This window comes from Aulonocara sp. 'chitande type north' Nkhata Bay, linkage group LG13 (genome assembly GCF_057382095.1).
Source record: "Aulonocara sp. 'chitande type north' Nkhata Bay isolate Kocher_YH1m ecotype deep benthic linkage group LG13, A_spYH_male_GT1.1, whole genome shotgun sequence".
Lineage (NCBI taxonomy): Eukaryota > Metazoa > Chordata > Actinopteri > Cichliformes > Cichlidae > Aulonocara > Aulonocara sp. 'chitande type north' Nkhata Bay.
The window spans coordinates 3890861-3903349 of NC_141356.1; the positions used below are offsets into that span (position 1 = coordinate 3890861).

The window sequence follows — 12489 nt, forward strand, 5'->3', positions numbered from 1 at the left end:
AGCTGAGTTCATTAGGTTCAAGGAACAGTGTGAAGCAAGTATGTCAAACATCAGTCCATCAGGGGCTAGAACTGACCTGCCAAATCACTCTAATTCAACCCACTGGATGTCTTTGGAAGATGTGAAGATGAGCAAAGATTTTGGACTTTTAACTGTAGCTTCATAAGTTTTTGAGCTTCTCCTACTGATAGAGACAGCACACTGATAGCTACACCAAAGTAACTAAGCAAGAAATGAACAATTAAAACTGACAGAAAAAAATTACAGAAAGGTTCATGTTCCTTCACTTATATATATGTATATATATATATAAACCTACTTAAAATGTAGTCCCAAAGAGTCCATATGCTGACAGATTTCTTCCATGACCATTTCTTCATTATGCAGACAAACAGTTGAAATCTACTTATTTTTCTTATATTCAATGTGTTGTTAAACTTGTTACTGACAGAAAGAGGATTTTCACTGGTCTGGCCCACTGGCCCAGATCAAAGTGGGTTATATGTGGCCCACGATGTAAATGAGTTTGGCATCAATGGTGTAAGCCTTGTATGTTAAGAAAATCAGATCAGACACTCGCTCACTCTGTTGGGGGAACTGAGCGTATGGACTTGTTACAAATGGCTTTTAATGGAAGAGTTTTGACCATTTTTTAAATAGGAGATTCAAAAAGATACAACAGTAATTGCTTGATGACGAGTTTGCAACTAAAACATAGCTGTAGGGTGGGGTGGGGGTAATTACATACACATACATGCATGCATACTTGAGATAACTTGACACACACACACACACACACACACACACACACACACACACACACACACACACACACACAGTGGAGATAAGCAACAAGTGCCATTATACTTTCATTTTTTTATTAATTGTTTTTTGATAAAGGGACAAAATGGGTGTGTGAACAGGATTATGCAGACATCTGCCAGAAAACACAGACAGTGGTTTTCCCAATACAACTGAACAGAGACCCCAAACAAGTACAACAGAAATTAAAGAGCTCCAATGACCATCGGCCACCATTACAAAAAAAACAAATTAAAATTTAAAAAATTAAAATTATAACATAACCAAAAAAAGTAAGAAACCAAAAAAACCAAAAAGAATCCATTCCATGTCTCTGTTTTAAACAGAGCATATAGGTAATAATAAATAGTAACTCCCATAGTAAAAGATAAAGTTCAAGTTCAAGTTACAACAAACAGCTCTCAGAACAGGAATAGAAAAGGCTGATAACAAAATATTCCGCATTGCCATTTACAAAAAAGTCTCAACTCAAGCAGGCTTCTCCACGTCCCCCGGGTCATTTTTAAATATGCTTTGCATATGAAAGTATACCCAATCTAAATATAAAGCACCATTTAGTATTTGGCAATGAAAAAAACTGCAAAACATTAAATTTGTTTTTCAACGTATTTATTTTGACGCTTTTTCGTAATCCATGTACTGCATATGAAGTTTTTTTTCTTTTGTTTTTTTCCCCCCTAGCTTCTTGATGTTGGAATGTTGTCAGGTGGGAGGGGTGAGAGAGACAGAAGCACACAACAGAACAGGCCGACGTCAGCTTGCATTACTGCATACAAGAATGGCAGCGGGGGGGGGGACAAGGGAAGGAGGTCTGAACCAAAAAGCAAACATATGTACAACCACCTCTGTGGACAGGAAACAGCAGCGGCCATCTGATGGCCCCACGACGCCTCCCAATGCCACATATTTTAGCTGCTTTTTATGTTTTTTTTCTTTTATTTCTTTAAACATACAAATAATTCGCACTATATTATCCTGCCAAATTAAAAAAATATACCGTGGCAGCTTGGGATTTTTTTTCCACTACCAAAAGAAGGTATGGTAAATACCTTTAGAGAGAACAAGCAACAGTTAAAAATACGAGCCTCAATATAAATACTATAGTGCCTACTCTAAGTGAACATTGAATTCAAATACAATTCTAGAAATACAGAAAAAGTAGACCATAAATGTGTTTAAGCATAGGAATCGACATGAGTGTGCATTTTCCTATATTTTAAGTTCTTTATTATATATTCATATATAATTTTAATCCTTTCCCCAATGTATTTCAACCTGAAGAGCTGTGAAGAGCCAAGGCAAAACAAAATACGGAAAAAAAAAAAATCACAGAGTTTGTTTTTTTTTTGTTTTGTTTTTTGTTTGTTTGTTTTTCATCTTTTTTTTGTATCATTTCATATATACTGTGATCGGAGTCTTGAACACCACCAAGACGCTGAGGAAAAGAGAAACGACAATTAAACTTAAATACATCTTCCCCTAAGAGAGCGTGAAGTGTTATTTGAAAACAAAAGTTTATTTTCATATCTATAATTAAAGGAAGATTTATACAAAAAACAGATTCTTGCAGTGTGGGCAACACAACTTGGAGTGTCAGTTGACAAGCCAGTAAGGTCTATAGATTATTCAGGTACAGACGACAACAACAACAGCTCCTTTAAAATAAAGAAGAAAGAAAAAAAGTGGATGTTACAGTGGCCAGCAGGAATGAAAACTGTGTCCATTTGACGGCCGTGTAGGAGCATCGGTTACTCGCTGTGAACCTTTGAATTTACAGATCTTGCTGACAACAATGAAATATCAGCCCAGGCTAAATGTTGGGGATTCCAGGGGTAACAATTTGACAAATGGTCAAAGGTGAAATGGCAAGGGTACAGAGGTCACGAGGGTGGAGTTACAACATATTATGTGTCTTATCTTTTACTGTTCAGAACAATGGGACCCTCATTGTCTGACAGCATTTCAGTGAGGTTTTCGTCCCCTTTGACGTAAACTTGTAAACAGGAAAAAAAGGAAACAGTGCACTTTATGTCCTATAAATGACAATCTAGCTTTTAGACTCAACCTGCATTGGTGTGGCACAATGCACGAGAGATGTCAGTATGTACCCCAGGTGGAGTGACAAGTGAAAACTGTGAACGGCTTGAATGAAACAACAAAAAAAAAAAAAAATCTGCCTTTGGGTTAAAAAGCAACAGCAAACAAACAAAAATGCTCTGCATTAGCCTATACACACTGATTAAAATGATCTCATTCTGATTTTTTTGAAAGAGCCCTAGAGTACAGATAGATTTTTTTGCAATTCTCTATTTTTTTCTCTGCAATAATACTTATGACCCTGTTTTGATACTGGAAATGTAAAGTGAAAGACATTGCCTCTAATCCCCGTAATATGTAGCTTCCAGTTCTGTGTAGCTTTCTGTCTGTCTAGCTTGTAGTTATTTCAATGCTCTCAAATAAAGTTAGCCTCATTTGGAGCTCATATATTACTTTATGCATTGTTCCACACACTGACGTATTGAAGCAGCGTTGTAGGTTTGTGCTAACGCAGATACATGACACTTCTCAGCCATGCGTTGTATCCCTCAAATTCAGGATTGTACACTACAGGTTACCTTTGTTTTAAAAGTACCTCCTCACCAAAAAACAAAACTACAAATAATTCAGATATACACAATACTGCTTGTACCATGCTTGCCATGAAATCCACATATTAAAGATAGCCTATTGAACATGTAATAGGTAGCTAAATGATGATTAAAGAGAACTCGCTGATCTTTCATCATGAATCATCACAGTCCATTTGAGCAGTCAGGTGCTTGATGCAAGGACCTTCGCTGGGTGGCTTATGTGACCCCAAACTTATGCCAGATAAGGTTATGGCCGATGCAGTCTAAAGATATCAAAGGCACTCTTTCTTATTCTACCAAATGATAGTACAAATTGAATTCTAGCACACCCTTGTCTTTTTTAAAGAAATTTCAAGGCCCACTTACAGTTTAGTCCTCAAGCCAATGCATGTTGGTTTTTTTAAACCCTGTCTGAACATGGTATCTTTTAGAAAGATCAGGATAAGTGCATTTCCAGGGTTGTAAGAAATGGATCAAGTCAAAGAATGTTCACTTTCCATGTTACAAAACAGAACTGTACATGATATGTGTTACAGAATGTATGCAGCATGGATGTATCTTTCTTGTCTTTTCTCTTTTTGAAGAATAAAAAGAAAAAAACTGAACAAGAGAAAAACAGCAACACATTTACTCAACAACTAACCAACCAGGGACAAGTTCTTTTCTTTTTTTTTTTTTCTTTGATTAGCAAAAACATACTATGCATGCTGACTAATTCTTAAAAATGGAAAAGGAAAACTCATAAAAGAAAATAGTACACAACATGTAAATTATTGCACAAGAGAAAGGCTCGAAGTTTTGCGTCAATGCAAGAGTATTGCCCCGATACAGATCATGCATTCAATGAGTAATGGAAACAGGGTGTGCTGGTGCAAAGCACATGGTCTTAAACTTCTGCCAGATTGGCAAAAGTGGTGTGTTGGGATTGGGGCAAATCTACAAGGGGCAGGGAATAAACCGGGGACTGATGGTGGACATAACTGCGGGGAAAAGGTCCCATTGTTCGGCCTTCTACTCTGACTTAATTTCGGTACTCAAAGGACGGTCACTGTGCCATTTTTTCATGTGTTTCTCCAAGGTGCTGTAGACACTGAAGGGCATCTGACAAATTTCACACTTGTACACGTCTTTGCCCACCTGACCATGGGTCTTCATGTGGCGAGTAAGTTTGGAGCTCTGGGCACATGCATAATTGCACAGCTCACATTTGTACGGTCTTTCCCCTGTGTGGCTGCGCCTGTGCACTGTCAGGTTACTGCAGTTCTTGAACACTTTGCCACAATACTCACAAGTATCACTCCTGCGGCCGTCCTTGGAGCTGGGGCGCCCAGGACCACCGAGGTGTGGTGTGCTGCCCCCACTGCCTGTACCACTACGGCCTGACATCCCACCATCCAATTCCCCCGGAGGGGTTGAGAAACGCAGGCTGCCGTTCTCTGAAGAATGCTCCGATGAGGATGCAAAGGGCGATTGTCTGGAATCCCCAAAGTTCAGAAAAGGGTCCTTGAGTTGTCGGGAGGCAGCATAGCCAGCCAGCCACTGAGAGTAGACATTCTCAGTGTTAGGGATTGTAGAAGTGGGCAGGTCAAACTCCTTTTCCAGCTTGATACGTTTAGAGAAAGGACTGAGTGGACTGGGACTACCTAGAAGCAGTTTCTTGGAGAGGCCGACGGAGGCGGATTCATTAGGTGATGCTCCTCGACCGTTGACCGTTGAGACTGAGCCCTCCTCCCCACGATCGGTTTCCAGCACTGAGTCTCCATCGCATATCTCACGATTGTGGTGATGGTCTCGGTTGAGGTGGTGGTGCAGGTGGTTCTCTTGGGCCATGGCCTTTCGTTTGTGTGCATTTAGGGCTTCACTGAAGTGCTGCATGCTCGCAGCAAGACCCATTCCCTGCATCACCTCAGGCAGCGAACGAGGGATCGAGCCCTCATCGGCCACTCCTCCCAGTCGACTTCCGATGCTGCCGTTGTTTTCATGCTGACGTGCCGTTTCAAGGTTCAAGCCAAAGTGATAGCTGTTATTGTTTCGTCTTGCTACCCTCTCTCCATTCTGCTCTTCCTCCTCCTCCCCCTCCTCTTCCTCCTCCTCTTCTTCTTCCTCCTCCTCCTCTTCTTCCTCCTCCTCCTCTTCCTCCTCCTCCTCCTCTCCATTTTCACGTAGCATACGGTCATTCTCACTTTTCAGCTTGGCCACCACTGACTTGAGGGCATTGCTTGCGCTGCCCACATGCTCACTAGTTCCAGGCTCCGGGGATGAGGCTGTAGAAAGCCCGTCTTCTGACTTGCCTGTATTTGGTGAGGACGATTTATGCATGTGTGTCTTCATGTGGCGTTTCAGTTTGCTAGCCTGTGTGCACGCATGATCACATAAGTGGCATTTGTACGGCTTCTCTCCTGTGTGGCTACGCCGGTGCACGATGAGATTACTCTGAAACTTGAAGGCCTTGCCACAAAATTCACAACACTTTGATTTCAACTGGGTGGTAGAGGAGGGTGTAGCCCCTGCTGAGGGGAGAGGGGTAGTGGGCGTGGTCTGAGAGCCCACAGGTGACTGCATGGAACCTGGAAGAGGCGGTGGAGTAGCAAGATATGGAGGTTTGCTGCCCCCTGCACCTCCTGTGCCTCCACTTCCTCCTCCTGTCTGGAATGGCTGGAGTAAGCGTTGCATGGGGCTTGGCCGGCTTGGGGACAGCGGGGGAGTGGACCCTGAGGTGTTGCCCGCCAGTTCCCGAAGCCGCCTTGAGAAGTCCATTGTTGGAGGGGGATCTAGAGGCAGAGGAGGATTGAGGCGCAGCACCCTGTCAAAGGCACTCGGGTGGTGGGCTGCCAGCGCCAGCTCCTCTGGGCTCAGGTGGTGGGGGTCCAGGTGGTTCCTTGGAGGGGGGCTGAAGAGGGGTGGTGTTGGGGGGAAACGCTGATGATGGCCACCACCAACAGCGCCAGTGCCAATGCCACCTCCTGCTCCAACACTGTCCCTTCCACCTGAGCCCGAGCCAGGGATGCGCAGGAGGTTGAAGGGGCTTGCATCAGGAGGCAGATGAAGGCCATGAAGTGGAGGCTGAGAAGGGCAGTCTGCGCCTCCGCCAAGGGAGGAAGGGCCACCCATGCGTGGGGTCAGAGGACTGCCATGTTCACTTTCCAGGTAGATACGGAAGCCGTGGGTGTTCTGAGCATGCTGCAGCAAGAACCAGGCGCTGCCATAAGACTGCTTACATGTAGTGCAGGTATAAGTGGTAGGCTCCTCCTTACCTGTTGTGACAAAGAAAAAAGAATGGGGGTTAGAAGAAATGATCAGTGACCTTCAACATGATGCAGACTTTGTTACATCTGAAACAGTTAATGTTATTGTACAGAAGCTGAATTCTTTTAAACATTTAATGCATTTCAAATGCTGCTCATTTAGTGTCATTTGACTCATTTTCATTGAAACAGCTGTACATGAACAGTGCTATATACGGAACGAAACACATGAAGAGCAACTTTGTTCTCAGCTGAACCAGTCTTTAAACCTAAGGCCTAACTGTTACAGCTTTTAAAAGTGGTCGGCACATGGTGTTGAGGGCTTTGCAAATACAACAGTAGCTTTTATTGAGGTCATGCCCCACATGAGTAGCATGTGAGAAGTGTGTGTGTCTCTCTCTTTTTCTCCCAGACTGCTTTGGGACATAATTTCTCCCTTTAGACTGACTGTGAGTCCTCCATTGTCAGCAGGAGAACAAAGAAACGGGGCTATCCCAGCGGACGACCACTTCCCACTGATCTACCAAAACAGAGGCTCACTGACAAACACACACACTCCCGAACACACAGGAGAGACAACACAGAAGAATCCTCCAAACTTGTAATTTACTACTTCCTTATTTCTCCAGCAACAACCTAAATACATTAACCACCTGATTCACTAGGTCATTGGAAACCTGTCTGGGGTTACAATTAAGAGTAGATCCATCCTGTTTCATAGATTTCTTTTACCTGCCAGGCGGTGTACTGCAATGACAAAATATGTGACTTCATTCAAAATGTAACATGTTCTCCCTTCTGAAAATTTGCCTATCACACATACGGTTAAAGCAAAATTCAACCGTCACTCATGGCAGGCTCTGGCAACCTGGAGGTTGAAGCCATGAGTAGTCAGAAATGCTTTTCTATTTTTATCTCAAATGTATGCAAGTTCATTGACATAAACTATATTTTAGAGTCATATGTACTGCCCACACTTAAATGTGCATGCACACCCTTATTCACACAAACACAACAGAGCAGCTCAATCGCCCAAGGATGGTATAACAGTAGGAGTGCGAAAACATTTAGGCTCCAACTGGAGAGGAAAAATAACCCCTTCAGTCTGCTTCAAAGCATCTTCTGTCAGTGAAGCATGTAGAGTCACTTTGAGACAGCAACAAGAGGAACATCTAAAACAATAATTGCCTTTGAATGGCCCTGGTGACGATGACCTGTGGCAGGACCCGCAATGCATGTGTAATCTCATTAGGGCACTGATGGACGGCCATCAGCTCGTTTACAAGATTAGATGATAAACAAACCCCGCCATCACTGCCATTCAGAGTGCCTTCCACTATTAAGCACTGTGCAGCAAGGGTACATTAAACAAAGTGAACATGCAGATATGCACATTTTATACATTAACGAGTTTATGCATGATCAAAAGCCCAAAGCAAAAGAGAAAATATTCAGATAGACAGCTAGTGTGAGGTCAGTCTGGAATTTTAATTTACACTAAAACAGAAAGTAGCTATAGCATAATAGCTCTATATGTGACTGTACTGAATGACTAACACCATAGCTTTGTCCCTTTCACTACCAACAATCGTAAAATATCTCATTTAATGCATAAAATGCTTGAGCTGTCTTCAGTGTGTGGGTAGAAATAGAGTTATTTATGGAATAACAACAACTGCAATGAAAAAAAAAGTCAAAAAGTTGTAACACATAATAAGCTGAAACAGGCAATATTATTTCAAAAGCAAATGGGTGTCATTCTCGGGGTCGTAATATTGATGCTAATTATCTCAGATGATTTTTTGGTTAAAAGCTATTTTGTTGAATCGTGTCGTGGACAATAAATTACAAAACACCCCATTAATATGTAAACAGGTTAGGTGGGTTGTAAAAATACACACTAAATTGGGACGTATCACCTGCTAATTACTGGCAGAACAAATACGGCAAATTAACAGTGATACTAAAAGGATGTCATGGTTTAGCGGAAGCTTTTAGACGTCGGCACACTGCAATTTACCTCTAATAGCCAGAAAGAGAAAGTCAAAGAGGTTTTAGGGATGGAAAAAATACTTCAACAAATACATGCAAAGAGAAAATCTCTGTGTACGAGTGTGTGTTTAAATGAGATCTAATTTTACTGACAGTACAGAGCTTACAGACAGCGATTTAAATTGACAAAAGAAATGTTTTTATTCACATAAACGACAATGAATTGCGACAGAATAGCTTGTCGTCATAAGGAAGACATGATTGAGTTAAAGTGCGTGTGCGCGGGGGTCTGTCTGTCTGTGCATTTCAGCATCTGGTCGAAAGATTCGCCTTCATTTCCCTTCCCTTTTCCTCTCCCGGCTTCTCTTTCTGTACACACACACACACTTATCCCATATGACCAACCATTTGCAAAAGCAGCCAAATTATGGATCATTAAAATCGGCACAAATTACCACTAATTGTAGGCACCTGCAAAGGATCTAACCTGTGAATATCATTTGCATTATCAGGACCAGGGAGGATTCATTTATTTATTCATGTTTTTTCCCTTTGGTTGATCTGCTCTGGTCTTGGACACTGACAATAAAACTGCACTTTTTCTACCTGGACATTATTTGGCCTTCCCCTTATTGACTAGACAGTAATTTCAATTAAAGGTGAATCTATTTTTTGTTTTGTTTTTTTCCCCTGCCTGCCACAACTTTGGAAAACAATTTAAAATAATACTCTAATAGCCCAGAACTAGGGTGAGAGTTGAGGTCCTATTAGCTTAGAGCCAATAGGTTTAAAGGCATCTGACATCATCTGTCATCGTCCCCAGTTGGTTACCCCTCCCTCAGCCTGGTTCTGCTACAGGGTTCTTCCTGTTAAAAAGGAGTTTTTCCTTCCCACTGTTGTTGTTAGATCGCTGGGTTTTTTCTCTATTATTGTAGGGTCTTTACTTTACAATATAAATCTCCTTGTGGCGACTGTTAATTTCAATTTAATAGAATCTGTAATAGAATCCTCTAAACACTTGGTTTCCGACAAAAGCTGACTTAAAGAGATGGGGAAGGTGCCTAAAACTGCTTGTTTCATTCAGTGGTTGAACAGAGGATGTACCGAGGCTCAGTACAAAGCTACTCGAAGAATCCAAGCATAAGAATATGGAGAATAATAGGTCCCCTTCAAGCAGTTACAGTTTCAAGCAGTAATTCTGAATACAATCATCAAGGTGCCGGTCTGACATCTCTATTTTCATACACACAAAATGAATGAGTCCAACAGAACAGAAAAAAGGTACAATGTGTACTGAGTTAGCACAGTGTGAGCAAGTATAAGAACAAAAGCTGCCCTGTATCTCCCTGAAAAATGTCACTCTATTACAGACTTTTCAGGCAGAATAGTATCTGAGGCATGTTTTGCAGCAGTCAAAATACGACTATTAGTAGGAAGGAAGTCTAATATTTGTCTTACTTGCTGTGTAAAAAACAGAAACGCTTGTTATATAAAACTTAAATGGAGCTTCTCATGAGTTCCAAAATGTGCATATGATTTAGTCCAGTGGGACTGGGAACCCTACAAATAGATGCAAATCAAATCTGACAAAATAGGAAATATGTTTCTCATAAGGAATAACCTTCATGCCTTTGCTTCTGACAAAAATGCCTCTTTGGCTAAAGCGGTCACATGTGCAGATCATTTCATTTGTGCAGACGCTCACAATAAGCTTTGTTTTAAGACATCTTGTGGCAAAATGCTTGGGAATCACTGGTTTATCACCTTCTTTGAGAAAAGTTTCTCTCTATATGTGTGGTTCTGCTCAAACTGATACTCCTACAACACTATACAGAAATCTTTTTCTGAGGAATGTGGTGAATGTGCACTTAGTGTAAATCTTCAACTATGTCATTAAATCATGAGTATCTGCATATTCATAATTTTTGATTCATTCTGTGTCCCCGGGAAAGTACTGTCATTTGATTAAAAAAAAGACTTGTATAAAATGTTGACATTACAAACTGTCTGAAAACAAAAGAAAAAAAATGTTTCTCTCTCTGTGTATAAAGATGTGTGTAAAGTATTAAGTAAAACAAGTAAAAGGCACAATAGTGTAACTCTTAAGCTAATACGCGCCTTTTTGACTCGTAGCTCAGACTTGTCTGCATGCTGATTGAAACTGTAAGGTTAATGGATTTTAGAGTAGGCGACCGCTCCACTCTGTCTCCCTGTAATATACTCCCATCAGCCACTTCATTAGGCAAACTCTCCACCACTCCAAGGTAGAAAAATGAAGTGAGAAAGTGGAATGGAGACGGTGGAATGAAGACAGATCGAGCCAGAGAAAGAGAAAGAAAGAAGATGCAATAGAAGTAATCTCTGTGGTTTAAGTTTAGATAGAGGTGACAAATACCTCGCACAACTTTAAAGTTTGGCTGCACGTGTGCACCAGGTATATGGAAGGAGACGGGTGGGCAGATGGGGGAAATAATAACATCCGCTTCTTTACCGAGGGTAAATGTCAGAGCCGTGTGCCTGCTAGTGAGACTCCAGAGGACACACACACAGTTTCAGAAATGTCCTAGCACTCAATACCAGCCATGCTACAGTGACAAGCGCAGGCATTAAGCCTTATTAAGCCAAGGGCATTGCCTGGACACTTATGTGGTGCTAGATGGGAGAGGGAGGCAGTAAGACAGCTTGGCTCATGTTTCACAACTCCTTTGTGTGTGAGAGAGAGAGAAGGACAGAGTGCAGCAAGTTCCCCTGGCTCTACCCATCCCTCTCAACAACGAAGTGTAACACTCTGAGCCAATGGCTGTGCAAGGGGCTGAAATAAAGCCAGCGCACCAAAGCGTACAGCGACAAAACGGATAGATTGAGACCAAAATACACCAGAGCATCATATGTGGTTCAGGATTATTGAAATTGTTCTCCCAAGTCTTGGCATTCAGAAGGTGAAAAATAATTATTCTAACAGACACATCAAAAAAAAAATTGAACGCATTGCTTGGTGGTCAGGGTTAGGGTCAGGGTGCTGCACTTTGATAGTCTCTCTCTGAAGCTAATTTGTTTTACTTCACTTTAATTTTCAGCTTTTCTTCTGCTGTTATCAGCTATTTTTTTCCTTTGCTTTATAGTTTTTATGTCAACTGTGCTGTAATACTTTTTTTCTTTTTCCCCAGTCATACAGATACAGCCACTTAAAATGGTCACCTCGTCCCTGACAGGACCAGGATGGAATCCTGACCAACTGCCAACTGATAGATGCTCGTAATGATACTCCCCGCGTGTGACGTGGACAGCGCAACCATGAGTAGTGATGCCCCTGAGCATCATCTCTATCCTGTCGCTGTGAACACATGCAAATGGAATTCCAGGAATCACTGATAGAAAGCATTTACAGAACAATCATCTTCTTTGTATTTTGTATAAACTTTATTACAAAGTTCAAATGAGGAATTTTTGCTTTTCTCATTTTAGTGTTTGTTGTTCAGCTGCTGTTCTTCATTTGCATATCGTCAGCTTTTGAAATAAGAGCCTTCTGCAGACAAGCAGCAACCCGCATGTGACAGTAACACAGAGTGTGTTACTGTAGCTAATACACCTGCAGTCTTTGAATTTATAACTGTAACTTAAAAAGATGCAGAAGTCATTTCTACTTGATTGAATGATCTCACAAGTCAGAACATGCCTGTTTAGTTTATTTAGGCCTCAGTCAGAGAAACAGTTTTCAGTGCAGAGCTGCGTTCATGAAAACTCCGACATCAGAATATTAGTCTTTTTATATTGGGGTAGATGTTCTCTCCTCCTTGAAA

General features: G+C 41.5%; 1 protein-coding gene across 2 annotated transcripts in view; it reads right to left on the reverse strand.

Moving 5' to 3' along the window:
- Positions 1–861: 861 nt before the first annotated feature.
- The window catches only part of bcl11aa (BCL11 transcription factor A a), a 53354-nt gene continuing 41726 nt past the window's right edge, over positions 862–12489 (reverse strand). For both annotated transcript variants that reach the window (XM_086258298.1, XM_086258297.1), the window contains exon 3: positions 862–6706. In XM_086258298.1, the coding sequence (XP_086114424.1) occupies positions 4464–6706 (2243 nt within the window). In that variant the 3' untranslated portion in view covers positions 862–4463. The remainder of the gene's footprint in view (positions 6707–12489) is intronic.